Raw genomic sequence first — 15,224 nt, 5'->3', positions numbered from 1 at the left:
TACTTTATCATCGAATCTAGTTTTTTACATTACTTTAATTATTGTATAAAAATACACTATATTGTCAAAAGTATTGGGACGTCTGCCTTTAATCATACATACATAGGCCCGGATTCACATACATCGGCGCATATTTATGCCGCCGTAGCGTATCCTTTTTAAGCTATGCCGACGCAGCGCAGAGAGACAAGCACTGGATTCACAAAGCCAGTGCTGCCAAATCTGCGCTGGGTTTCTTAGTCGTATGTCGTCGTAAGTGGAAGTGGGCGTGAGCCATGCTAATGAGGCGTGACCCCATGCAAATGATGGGCCGAGCGCCAGATAGATATGAATAACGAACCGCGTCTGCGCTGTCCCGTGGACGCATCCCAGTGCGCATGTTCAGAATCACGTTGGAGCGAATGCCTAAGATACGACGGATCACTGCCTACGGCGTGAACGTAACCTACGCCCAGCCATATTCACGTCCAACGTAAACGACGTAAAATACGACGGCTTGAGTTCCCTGGTCCATACCTTTGCATGGGTTGTGCCTCATATATGGGGAATAACTTCACGCCGGACGTACGACTTACGCAAACCGCGTATATTATGCGCCGGCCGCAAGTACGTTCATGAATCGGCGTATCTCCCTCATTTGCATGTGTGCATAGAAAATCCATGGGAGCAGCAAATGCGCCCAGCGTAAATATGCGCCTACGATACGCCAGCGTAGGCAAGTTACGTCGGTCGGATGAAGCCTATTTTTAGGCGTATCTCAGTTTGTGGGCATGACACATAGATACGACGGCGCATATTTACACTTACGCGGCGTATCTCGAGATACGTCGGTGTAAGTGCTTTGTGAATCCGGGCCATATTTGTTAATCTTAAAACGTTGATTGAGAAGAGCTCTGGGGTAAATGAGGCTTGGTTACAGTGGAGTAGCTGTTTCATTTTATAACTAGGGATGAATAATTTGCCATCAATTTGATGAAAAATTGGGACATTTCAACAAAATTCATTGGAGCCAATGGGGCAGGACTACACTGAGGTGCCTTTAGGTTATTTTAGGTTATTTTGAAGGGTCATCATCAGGGCTGCCATCAGGAATTATGGGGCCCCTTACACAGCTTCAGACATGGGCCCCCTGGGGGGGGGGGGGGGGGGCTGCCGCGAATTGAGAGAAGCAGGGGGGCCCTTTACAAAAAAAAGAAGAAATGAAGAAAAATATATATAAAAAATGGGGGTAGCCATCCGGGGCCCTGGGGACCTCTGGGCCCTTTAATATATATATATATATATATATATATATATATATATATATATATATATATATATATATATATATATGTAAATATAAAAAATATATTAAAAAAAAGTTTTTTTTTTTATAAAAAAAAGGGGGTTGTCATCCAGGGCCCTGGGGATCTCCGGGCCCCTGGGGACCTCCGGACCCCTAAAAAAAAAAAAAAAAAATTGGCCCTTTAATAAAAAAAAATATATATTAAAATAAATATAATTTTTTTTTATAAAAAATAAATTAAAAAAAGGGGGGGTTGCCATCCGGGGGCCCTGAGGACCTCTGGACCTCTAAAAAAAAAAAAAGATATAGCAGATATAACAGCTTCAACTCTTCTTGGAAGGCTGTCCACAAGGTTTAGGAGTGTCTATGGGAATGTTTGACCATTCTTCCAGAAGCGCATTTGTGAGGTCAGGCACTGATGTTGGACAAGAAGGCCTGGCTTGCACTGTCTGCTCGAATTCATCCCAAAGGTGTTCTATTAGGTTGAGGCCAGTCAAGTTCCTCCACCCCAAACATCCATATCTTTATGGACCTTGCTTTGTGCACTGGTGCGCAGTCATGTTGGAACAGGAAGGGGTCGTCCCCAAACTGTTCCCACAAAGTTAGGAGCATAAAATCGTCCAAAATGTCTTGGTTTGCTGAAGCCTTAAGAGTTCCCTTCTATGGAACTAAGGGGCCGAACCCAACCCCTGAAAAATAAACCTCACACCATAATCCCCCCTCCACCAAATGATTTGGACCAATGCACAAAGCAAGGTACAAATGTACATGTACTTATCCTAAAAAAAGAAAACGGTTTCAGCCATCAAAGCTAAGAACTGGTAAACTGCAATATATTACATTTTTGCTTTTGGGTATAGATATTCTTTAAGTATACATATGTGTACATTACATCTTAAAAAATGTATTCTGTGTGCAGCTAACATAAACTTAATTATGAAAAAAAAAAAAAGTAATTTGAAATATATTTCTAAATGCTCCAATATATTCTATTACCATTTCTGATTACGGTATATCTAATTTTAATTTATATCTATTATTTTTAGCTGGCAAATAAAAAGATTCATTTTGAATTTCTATACTAAATGTAACCTTGAATCTTTTTTACATTCTACAATTGTTTTTCGTAATCTTCCTATTCCCATAGTAAAGCCTTTTAATGGAAACTTAGAACTTTACCAACGTATTTATTAACTGATCCTCCAAAGAAGGCTACGGCCCAGAGATTGTCGGCTGCGTAAGGCTATATGTGCCTACATGTGTATGTGTGTGCTTCTACAATATACTTGAATGTGTTTGTATGAATGTGTATGTTTATGTGTGTTTGTATGTTTGTTTGTGTGTGTGTGTGTGTGTATATATGTAAGTTTTTTTTTGTATGAGTGTGTGTGTTTATGTGTGTTTGTTTATGTATGTTTATGTCTGTGTTTGTATGTATGTGTGTGTGTATGTTTATGTGTGTGTGTGTTTATGTATGTTTATGTGTGTGCGTGTATATGTATGCGTGTGTGTTTGTATGCATGTTTGTTTGTGTGTGTGTATGTTTATGTGTGTGCGTGTATGTATGGTTGTTTGTGTGTGTTTGTATGTATGTTTGCTTGTTTGTTTGTGTGTATGTATGTTTATATGTGTGTCCGCATGTATGTAATGTGTGTATGTATGTGCGCATGTATATTCATGTGTGTGTGTATTTTTATGTGTGTGTGGGCATGTTTAGATGTTTGTGTGTATGTTTATGTGTGTGTGTATATGTATGTATGTTTGTTTGTGTGTGTGTTTGTATGTATGTTTGCTTGTGTGTGTGTATGTATGTTTATATGTGCGGTGCATGTATGTTTGTGTGTTTGGATGTATGTTTGTTTGTATGTGTGTGCGTGTATGATGTGTGGTTGTTTGTGTGTGTTTGTATGTATGTGTGCTTGTCTGTTTGTGTGTATGTATGTTTATATGTGTGTGTATCTAAGTGTGTGTATGTTTATGTGTGTATGTATGTATGTGTGCATGTATGTTCATGTGTGTGTATGTTTATATGTGTATGTATGTTTAGATGTTTGTGTGTATTTTTATGTGTGTGTGTGTGTGTTTATGTGTGTGTTTATGTGTATGTTTATGTGTATGTGTGTTTATGTGTATGTTTATGTTTTTGTGTATATTTATGTGTGTGTGTGCATGTATGTTTAGGTGTGTGTGTACAGGCATACAAGAAGGATTTAGTAAATGAGTTAATAAACCCTGGCCATGACCCTAAACATCCTACAGCAATACGATGTAGCTTAACATGACAGAACCCTCTAGAAAGGTGTGAATTGTGAAATAACAAACCTGGGTGTGAAGCCTCGGATGACAGTTGTCATCTTTGCACTCCCAGGCAACATCTTTGGGGTGGTAATGTCAGTTTAGTATTGCTGATCAGATTGATCTCCAATGCCCAGGAATGAGTATGTAGCCTGAGCCAGCCAACAACAGCCCTCATGAGATGCTTCTCATACAGGTATTTGGCTTTGTTACTTATTCCTTTCCTTCCTTTGACATATATAGTGAAGACGAGGTGTTAAGAACATATTACACTTGTAGAATGATATATAGAAGGTGATAGTCATGTCAGCAATTTAAATATGATAGTTCTAAAGGGTTGGAGATCACGCTGGACTGACTCACTCAGTTGAGGGTCTGAGAGTGGGTGATGGTGGGGGCAGGTTAGGAGAGTTTGTTTCTGATAATTCTGCCCAACTTAGTAGAAAAGTGGTGGTAAGCCCTTTTGGGGGGCTTGGGCTGCTACCTCGGGGTAGGGGTAGATAAACAGAGCGCCTAGTGTCCAATCAGTGGGGCTATATCCTAAATTGGTCTTTCTGGGACACCAAATTCTGGATAGTTGCTGGTTCATTTGGTGGTGGCGGTGGCATAGTCCTATGCTGCCACCGCCAAACGAACCAGCAACTATCCAGATTTTGGTGTCCCAGAAAGACCAAATTCTGATCTAGCCCCACTAATTGGATACTAGGCACTCTGTTTATCTACCCCTACCCAGAGGTAGCAGCCCAAGCCCCCCAAAAGGGCTTACCACCACTTTTTTACTAAGTTGGGCAGAATTATCAGGAGCAAACTCAGCAACTATCTAGATTTCGGTGTCACAGACAGACCAATTTGGGATATAGCCCCACTCGTCATTAACATACAGCAGCAGCCCTGAAGAAGAGGGAGTCTTTGTTCCCCCGAAACGCATTGGCTTGATCAGTTTTTTGCTACTTTCAATAAAACAACTACATATTCTCCTCCATTTTGCTTCTACCTGGATACTGGGCCCTCCGTTTATCTACATTTATATATAGTAGGACTACTTTAATTCCCATTTCTCAGTGAAGTTTCCATACTTAGTGTAACGGTCACCACCGTTTACGATATTCCCATTCCATCAGCCACGACAGCTTATCTGACACTCCACAATCCAGCAGACACGATCCATAAGAATTCCCTCAGAGAGACGAGACATACGCTCTGTGTTCTGAGTCAAATGAATGAATACTTTTAATGGTAACTTAGCTTTCTTATATACAGTTTAAGAAACCAAGTGAACAATGAATCAACTCCACCCACAAGGCACTTCAATACACACTCTTAGACAATGACATTCAGTTGAGTTAATTATCCCCCAGACGTTCCGTCTCCGACAAGTTCCCCTCACCTGTTACACAAACACATTCCTTTACTAAACATAATTGACATGCTAATTCCCTACCCTGAAAGGAGACATCTGACCTTTAGACTGCTAACTCACAACACCTCTATCATCAATAGACTTTTCACACAAAACAGTATTAGCATTGAAGGAGACACTCTTATTGACCGGTTGGAGGTCAGAATGAAATCACCTGTAATATGTCCAGATCTCCTGCAATACATGAATTAACAGTAATGTCCCATCTCATGTAATTTATAATTATCATTTCTCATTCACCCTATGCCCAAAAGGGGCACAGGATGACCCTAGACCCAAGAGTCATTAGTGACACTGGCACAGGAGTATCCCTCATCCTTCAAAAGTCTCTGGGTGTCACGGGTCATTCTGTTACACTTAGCATGTTGCCCAGGTTCCTAGAGTTCACACATATGTTACATACATGTGCAAACCTGTGCTCACTGCCATGCCCTGCATGGGCCAATACGTGCCCACTAAACAATGTCCCACTTATTTTACAGACAGAACGGGCGAGCACAAGTCTCAAACACACCATAAGTGCAAGACTAATCATTTATTCATTGTGAGGCAATTTTATTGCATTGGTCTACATTTCTAAAGGGCAGAGTTCCCCTTTAACTTACATTGCCCAACTCAAGTTATAAGGACGCTGCCATTGTAAAACAGAAAAAGTATAGGTTCATTGCTGACTTGTTTTTGAAGATTTTGTATAAGATTAATGTTATCGGCCCGGATTCACAAAGCACTTACGCCAACGTATCTCGAGATACGCCGCGTAAGTGTAAATATGCGCCGTCGTATCCATGCGCAGTGCCCACAAACTGAGATACGCCTAAAAATAGGCTTCCTACGACAGACGTAACTTGCCTACGCCCTCGTATCGTGGGCGCATATTTACGCTGGGCGCATTTGCCGCTCCTATTTATTTCCTATGCAAATGAGGGATATACGCCAATTCACGAACGTACTTGCGCCCGGCGCATAATATACGCGGTTTGCGTAAGTCGTACGTCCGGCGTAAAGTTATTCCCCATACAGTATATGAGGCGCAACTCATGCTAAGGTATGGACCAGGGAACACAGCCGTCGTATTTTACGTTGTTTACGTAGTACGTGAATAGGGCTGGGCGTAGGTTACGTTCACGTCGTAGGTAGTGATCTGTCGTATCTTAGGGAGTAGTTCCGCCGTGATTCTGAGCATGCGCACTGGGATACGTCCACGGGACGGCGCATGCGCCGTTCGTTTTATGGCACTCGGCCCATCATTTGCATGTGGTCACGCCTCATTAGCATGGCTCACGCCCACTTCCACCTACGACGGATTACGCCGAGGGAACCCAGCGCAGTTTGGGAGGCAAGTGCTTTGTGAATTTGGTGCTTGCCTCTCTGCGCTACGTCGGCGTAGCGTATATTGGATACGCTACGCCGGCATAAATATGCGCCAATGTATGTGAATCCGGGCCATCATCTTTATCCCTCCTCCGTAACGTGGTGAGTCCCTGAATCTTCTGTTGGGATGGCCAATATGCTTGTTTTGGGTCGAGAACTGACTATGGCATAAATAAAGGCTTATTGGGTATGCCAGAGATGAGAATTCCCGTATTTGTTTCAGGTAACTGGCTCACCAACGGGGATACAGATGATGACGTGGAGCTTGTAGCTCCAAAAACAAGTCAGCACAGCAGCTTCCATGCACTTATTTAGACAGGTTCACTTTACAGCAAGAAGTGGCAGTAGGAAAGACATCATAGTGAAGCAAAGTCCTCTGCTGAATGAGTAGCAGATGCTTGGAGAAATGTACAGCCGTATTGGTAAATAGCACTAACCAAATAATAACATCTTGAATAAACACAGAAATGTCATAAAACAAACATAGCAATACTCCAAAGAAAAACACCATTCACAAAGCCCAGATCAATTCTCTACATTGTTATGCAACAGCGTAAAAAAAAGTGCGTTACTTGCCAACATGATTATTACATAGGTTAGAATAGCAACAAAACACTTTTCAAAATCAGAGCAGTTTGATTGGACAATGTTCACCCCCCAGCCAACTCTTGATGAACTACAAGTTTCAGCATGACTTAATGAGGGCTTCTTATTCCTTGACAGCTGTAGAACTGACATTTTTTTAACATCAGCAGCAGATTACATTACAACATCAGTGAATTTAGGTTAATCTTGGTCTATCTGGAAGAATCTGTGCCCGGTTCTCTCAATCGCAGCTTTACCAAAGCACAGCGCAGCTTATTCTCTAAGCCAGTGCCAAGTGCGGGGACTATGGGCAAGGTGTAGCAACCACTTTACTTTTGCCAAATCTGCTATGGGTGATTACAGTTTGCCCATCTTCTGCCCTTTAAATTTCTTCAGCAACGCAAACCTGCACAGAGGCTGCCACGGCTCTATTTCTAAAAATGCTAGTTGCCTGGCTGCCATGCTGATACAGTATTTTATCAGACGCTGACCTGACCAGGAGCAAGTATGCAAACTCCAATACCTCAAACAATACATTTCTCCTATTTGTTTCACTTTGGTCTTTTTAAATATACCATTGAATGGGTTTTATTATGTCTGTTTGACAAGTCCAGAAAAAAAAAGATGTTCATCCAGCCAGAAATCTTGTGAGCTGGTAACTTCCTGTACTCTATGACTCCAGACCAGGGGTCTCCAAACTATGGCCCATGGGCCAAATACAGCTCACTGCAAGATTTTATGCAATCACTCTAATGTAAAGGGGGGGGGGGGGCTCTGATGGGGACCTGGATGTGAGGGGAACTATGATGTTTACCCAGATGTAATGGGGGACTCTGATGGGGACATAGATGTAAGGGGGGATTAACAAAAAACATTTTATGCAGCCCTCTAATGTAAAAGGGGGGGGGGGGCTCTGATGGGGACCTGGATGTAAGGGGGAACTATGGACCCAGATGTAAGGTGGGACTCTGATGGGGACCTGGCTGTAAGGGGGGAGTAACAAAAAAGATTTTATGCAGCCCTCTAATGTAAAAGGGGGGGGGGCTCTGATGGGGACCTGGATGTAAGGGGGAACTATGGACCCAGATGTAAGGTGGGACTCTGATGGGGACCTGGCTGTAAGGGGGGAGTAACAAAAAAGATTTTATGCAGCCCTCTAATGTAAAAGGGGGGGGCTCTTATGGGGACCTGGATGCAAGGGGGAACTATGATGTGGACCAAGATGTAAGGGGGGACTCTGATGTGGACCTGAATGTAAGGGGTGACTCTCATGGGGACCTGGATGTAAGGGGGGGACTTTGATGTGGATCCAGATGTAAGGTGGAACTCTGATGGGGACCTGGATGAAAGAGGGGGCTCTGATGGGGACCTGGATGTAAGGGGGGATTCTGATGGAGAACCAGATGTAAGGCAGGACTGATGGGGACCTGGATGTTAGGGGGGACTATGATGTGGACCCAAATGTAAGGGGGGCTCTGATGGGGTTCTGGATGTAAGGGGGGCTCTGATGGGGACCTGGATGTAAGGGGGGCTCTGATGGGGACCTGGATGTAAGGGGAACTTTGATGCAAACCTGGATGTAAGGGGGGAGCCTGATGTGAGGGGAACTCCAATATAAGATTGGGACTGTGAAGTAAGGGGTGACTCTATTTGGAATTTATTTGTTTGTTTTTTCTAAAAAAAAAAAAAAATCCAAATAAAACGTACTCAGTAATTATTTTTTACTTGGCCCATGAATATTTGTAAAATCTTCGATATGGCCCTTGTACTGAAACATTTGGGGACCCCTCCTCTATGCTGTTTACAGTTAGCATTGTTCCCTGCTACCTTCCCTGCAGTCCTAACACACTCCCTGTCCTAGGGTGACAACACTGCTCAGTAGAGTTGTCACCCTAGTTAATGGCAGAATTATCAGGTTAAAATAAAGGGAAACAAAATGTGAAAAAACAAACGTAACCACATCTAAGGCTAACCATACACTGTATAATCTCCTTTAGGTCTGTCAACTATGCAGTACAAGGTCCTACCCGATTGGATAATGACTGAAGGGCTTATTTAAGTTCTTCATATTACATAGTTTTGATAAAGGCTAAAGGAGACTGTATAGAGATTGTATAATCAGAATGCATCGTGTATGGCCAGCTTGGGGACTGGTAAAGTGCAAAATTATCAATTTTTGTTCTTGACATTAGATATACTTTAAGCTCTGTTACCATCTGCATGCTTATCCTGAGTCACTGGTTCAAATAGTACTGAAGTCAGAGACAGCCAAGCAATTAGTATTTTCAGTAATGGCACCCTAATATACAAATTCCTTTCAAATATTCCCAGAAAAGTTTAGTTTGATTCATTTAAACACCCAGCAAACTCAACAGATGATCAGGAAATAATGAAACGATAATTAAATCTGCCAAAACTTGGTGTCATCTGCCCATTTACACAAATTTCTTTTTTTATTCTATTAAAACATGCTGCCCAGTTCCCAACACCTGATCATTATAAATCCGAGGCACTGCCAGAGAGCAAGGATTGATCAAGCCAGCTCCTGCCTGTATCTATTAATAATGATATCCAGGTAGCTAGCTGGCAAGATTCAATGCTAATCAATACAGCTGTAATATCAGTTTATATTGATTTTGTGGTATTTTTAAAAGAGGAAAAAAAAGCATCCTTCCTTATCCAGACATCTCTACAATGTCTCTATATCCGAAGATCTCTACAATGTCTCTATATCCAGAGATCTCTACAATGTCTCTATATCCAGGGATCTCTATAATGTCTCTATATCCAGGGATCTCTACAATGTCTCTATATCCAGAGATCTCTACAATGTCTCTATATCCAGAGATCGCTACAATGTCTCTATAGCCAGAGATCTCTACAATGTCTCTATATCCAGAGATCTCTACAATGTCTCTATATCCAGGGATCTCTACAATGTCTCTATATCCAGAGATCTCTACAGTGTCTCTATATCCAGACATCTCTACAATGTCTCTATATCCAGAGATCTGTACAGTGTCTCTATATCCAGAGATCTCTACAATGTCTCTACAGTATATCCAGACATCTCTACAATGTCTCTATATCCAGAGATCTGTACAGTGTCTCTATATCCAGAGATCTCTACAATGTCTCTATATCCAGAGGTCTCTACAATGTCTCTATATCCAGAGATCTCTACAATGTCTCTATATCCAGGGATCTCTACAATGTCTCTATATCCAGAGATCGCTACAATGTCTATATATCCAGAGATCTCTACAATGTCTCTATATCCAGAGATCTCTACAATGTTTCTATATCTAGAGATCTCTACAACGTCTCTATATCCAGAGATCTCTACAATGCCTCTATATCCAGAGATCTCTACAATGCCTCTATATCCAGACATCTCTACAATGTCTCTATATCCGAAGATCTCTACAATGTCTCTATATCCGAAGATCTCTACAATGTCTCTATATCCAGAGATCTCTACAATGTCTCTATATCCAGAGATCTTTACAATATCTATATATCTAGAGATCTCTACAATGTCTCTATATCCAGAGATCTCTACAATGTCTCTATATCCAGACATCTCTACAATGTCTCTATATCCAGAGATCTCTACAATGTCTCTATATCCAGAGATCTCTACAATGTCTCTATATCTAGAGATCTCTACAATGTCTCTCTATCCAGAGATCTCTACAATGTCTCTCTATCTAGAGATCTCTACAATGTCTCTATATCTAGAGATCTCTACAATGTCTCTATATCCAGAGATCTCTACAATGTCTCTCTATCCAGAGATCTCTACAATGTCTCTATATCCAGAGATCTCTACAATGTCTCTATATCCAGAGATCTCTACAATGTCTCTATATCCAGAGATCTCTACAATGTCTCTATATCCAGAGATCGCTACAATGTCTCTATATCCAGAGATCTCTACAATGTCTCTATATCCAGAGATCTCTACAATGTCTCTATATCTAGAGATCTCTACAATGTCTCTATATCTAGAGATCTCTACAATGTATCTATATCCAGAGATCTCTACAATGTCTCTATATCCAGAGATCTCTACAATGTCTCTATATCCAGAGATCTCTACAATGTCTCTATATCTAGAGATCTCTACAATGTTTCTATATTCCGAGATCTCTACAATGTCTCTATATCCCGAGATCTCTACAATGTCTCTATATCCAGAGACCTCTACAGTGTCACTATATCCAGAGATCTCTACAATGTCTCTATATCTAGAGATCTCTACAATGTCTCTATATCTAGAGATCTCTACAATGTATCTATATCCAGAGATCTCTACAATGTCTCTATATTCAGAGATCTGTACAATGTCTCTATATACAGAGATCTCTACAATGTCTCTATATCCAGACATCTCTACAATGTCTCTATATCCAGAGATCTCTACAATGTCTCTCTATCCAGAGATCTCTACAATGTCTCTACACAATGCCATTGCATCTTTTTTTTTTTTGCAACATTATAGCAATCTCTGCCCACAATCTGGGCATAGGACCCGGATACAGAAGAGGAACACTTGGAATTCTGATCATATCCATCAATGCCATGCAGCTCAGCCATGCCAGGCGTTCCTATTCGCCTCCCGGGTGGGGACAACTTTTATAACCATGCAAATTGGAACCCATTAAAATCGGTATTAAACCCAAAACCAAAATCTAACATTATCTCAGATTATCGATCATTAGATGTGGTGGCTGCATTCATTTTCATTTTTTTAGGCTTTTTCCAACTATTTATACTTGGTGATCTGGCCAGCAACACACCTGTATTAGAGTGCCCTTACTCTGGATGAAGGAGCACTGGTGGGCACATTTGGACAGCAGCATTGTTATCCTGGAGGGAGGGGAGTCTTAAATGTACTAGCATATTTAGATACACTAACAACTGGATGCCTAACTCTAGCTCACACTTTTTGAGCAGTTACAGCAAGTTTTTCAGTGTTTTGTTCCTTTTGTATGTGTGTGTGTGTGTGGGGGGGGGGGGGGCAGCGGGTTAGATGTACTTGCACATTTAGATACACTAACAAACTAAAGCCAAACTCAAGCTCATGATGCAGTTAAAAAGCAGTTACAGCAAGGTTTTTTTCCTTTTGAGATAAAGGATTTATATGAATACATTTAAAAAACGATCATTGTAATCACCCCTGTCAGTGGTAAATGGCTTGTCTCGACCCACTAACTGCTACATCTACTGGACACCTTGTGCTGTTGAAGAAAAATGACAGGCTTACCAAAATAAAAGGAAAGAAAGCCTAAAAAATTAAGAATGCAACCACCGCTAAACCCATTTTAGCGGCTCTTTGTCGTTTTAGATCCCCTTTTTTGGCCGCTAGCTTTTAACCCCCGCTATGGCGGCCGAATAAAGTGTTAAAAGTGCCCGCAAAGCGCCACTGCCAAGGCACTTTGCAGGTGCTTCGACGGCACTGCCCATTGCTTTCAATGGGCAGGGGCGCTTTAGGAGGGGTATATACACCCCTCCTAAAGCACCCCAAAGATGCTGCTTGCAGGACTTTTTTTTTTTACGTTCTGCCAGCGCACGCGCCCCAGTGGACTACAGATGAGGCAATTTTCAGGCGCTTTACAGGCACAGTTTTTCTTTCCTTTTGAGAGGGGTGGAAGAAAAGTGTTAGCTGTACTAGCAGATTTTGATACACTAAAAAAACTAAAGCCAAACTACGCCTCACACTGCAGTTACAGCCACATTTTTTATTTTATTTTTTTTCCCTTTTGAGGTAAAGGGTTTTATAATTATATAAATAAATAAATAAATGATCATTGTAAGCACCGCAGTCAGTGGTAAATGGCTTGTTTCGACCCTCTAACTCACAGGTGTCAAACTGGCGGCCCTCCAGCTGTTACAGAACTACAAGTCCCATGGGACATTGCAAGACTGACAATTACAAGCATGACTCCCGCACGCAGAGGCATGATGGGACTTGTAGTTCTGCAACAGCTGGAGGGGCCGCCAGTTTGACACCCCTGCGGAAACTACTACATCTACAGGACGCATTGCCCTGTTGAAGAAAAACAACAGGCTTACCGGCCAAAATAGAAGGAAAGAAAGCCTAACAAATTCAAAAATGCAGCCACCACATCTAAGAATGGGTAAGCAAAAGGTTTTATATAAACAAATACAAAAATAAACGATCATTGTAAGCACCCCTGTCAGTGGTAAATGGTTTATCTCGACCCTCTAACTGCTACAACTACAGGCTTATGTGCCAAAATAAAAGAAAAGAAAGCATAAAGAATGCAACCACCACATCTAAGAATGAGTAAGCTGCAATAAAAAAAGGTTTTATATAAATAAATAAAAAAAGAGATCATTGTAAGCAACCCTGTCTGTGATACATGGCTTGTCTTGACCCTCTAACTGCTACAACTACAGGACGCCTTACCCTGTTGAAGAAAAACAGTCTTACTGGCCAAAATAAAAGGAAAGAAAGCCTAAAAAATAAAGAATGCAACCAACACATCTAAGAAAGAGTAAGGTGCAATATAAATATATATATATATATATATATATATATATATATATATATATATATATATATATATATATATATATATATATATATATATATATATATATATAAAAATAAAGATCACTGTAAGCACCCCTGTCAGTGATACATGGCTTGTCTTGACCCTCTAACTGCTACAACTACAGGACACCTTGTCCTGTTAAAGAAAAACAGTCTCACTGGCCAAAAGAAAAAAAAAAGCCTAAAAAATAAAGAATGCAGCCAATGCATCTAAGAATGGGTAAGCAAAGGGTTTTATATAAACAAATAAAAAAAAGGATCATTGTAAGCACCCCTGCCAGTGATACATGGCTTGTCTCACCCTTTAACTTCTACATCTGCAGGACACCTTGTCCTGTGGAAGAAAAACAACAGGCTTGCTGGCCAAAATAAAAGCAAAGGAAGCCTAAAATATAAAGAATGCAACCACCGCATGTAAGAATGGGCAAGCTGCAATATAATAAAGCTTTGATTTGGGCTTTAGAGTGCAATGCCGCCTGCAGCAGCCGTCTCGCCCCCCTCCCAGCAGCAGAAGTAGCCTAGGCATGGAATTGGGGGGTTCCTTACCGGTAAGGTGGTGCCAGTCTTGCGGAGGGGCCCCCTGAAAACTCCTTTAATACTACGGAAGTGCCCATTGCTGAGATGAGTGGAGCTGATGACAAGGTAGTAGCACGCCATACGGTCCACAGTCTCCCATAGGTGGGCAGATCGGGCATACGATGGGTAGATCAGCAGTCCGTGGAAAACCAAGGATCCCTGGGAAGGAATTGGGGGGGTGGTAATATTGAGGCTCTGTAATCCTCCTGCAGGAACAACGATCTCCCCCCCAAAATAATAATAATAATCTAGAAGTGACAGCTCAGCACCGGGCTGTCATCACCGGCGGGGACACACCGACCGGCCGCTCTCCGCGGTGCTGAACACAGATCATCCCGAACACACAGCGCCCGTCCGCCCAGATCTCCCCCCGGTACACAACGATCAGCAGCCTGCCGGTCCCTTCCCATCCATCACCGAGACATCGCAACCATCCTGCCGGCATTCAACGGTGATCGGCGGCTGGGTGAACTTTCCGTGTGTGTCTCCGTGCTTCCATATGCTCCGTGTGTGTCGCTATGCCGAGGCTTTGTGGGAGCAGGCGTGCATTCTCCACCCCCAGCTATTCCCCTCTCCTCTTCTCTCTTCTCCTCTTCTCTCCTCCTCTCTTCTCCTCTTCTCTCCTCCTCTCTCCTCTCCGCTACCTGCCAGCTCCAGCTCTGGCTCAGTATTAAGCAGTAGGCAGGAGAGGCGGTAGCAGCCTCCCAGCTGGCCAGAGCAGTGATCCATTCAGCCCTAAATAGCATGGAGAAGGAATAAGGGATCAATGGGCTGCACCGGGCAAAGGGGCACACCTGGTACACCCCACAGGCTTCCTACATACACATACCACTCACACACATACACTAATACTAAACCCAAAACCAAAAATGTCATATATTGCACTACTATGGAGATTGCAAAAAAAATCAGAGGTACCAACATCCCTTTATATAGAACTAGAGGCAAATAGGGAGAATATTGGACTTTTCAAGTGCAAATTCACAGAGAAGTATTTTGTATAAAAATGTGTTACAAAATTGGATTCAATAAAAAAAAAAAAGAGGATTAAAAGCAGTGGCGGCGTGTGGTCAAATTTTTTGGGGGGGCGCCAACAAACTAAAAAAAAA

At 42.0% G+C, this 15,224-nt stretch overlaps 1 protein-coding gene across 1 annotated transcript in view; it reads right to left on the bottom strand.

Moving 5' to 3' along the window:
• The window catches only part of ZNF804B (zinc finger protein 804B), a 440,396-nt gene extending 425,596 nt beyond the window's left edge, over window positions 1-14,800 (bottom strand). Inside the window, exon 1 of the mRNA XM_040352404.1 lies at window positions 14,086-14,800. Within this exon, the coding sequence (XP_040208338.1) occupies window positions 14,086-14,196 (111 nt within the window). The 5' untranslated portion in view covers window positions 14,197-14,800. The remainder of the gene's footprint in view (window positions 1-14,085) is intronic.
• Window positions 14,801-15,224: the final 424 nt, after the last annotated feature.

The sequence above is a fragment of the Rana temporaria genome, chromosome 5 (genome assembly GCF_905171775.1).
Source record: "Rana temporaria chromosome 5, aRanTem1.1, whole genome shotgun sequence".
NCBI lineage: Eukaryota > Metazoa > Chordata > Amphibia > Anura > Ranidae > Rana > Rana temporaria.
This window is presented reverse-complemented; position numbering and strand designations above follow the sequence as displayed.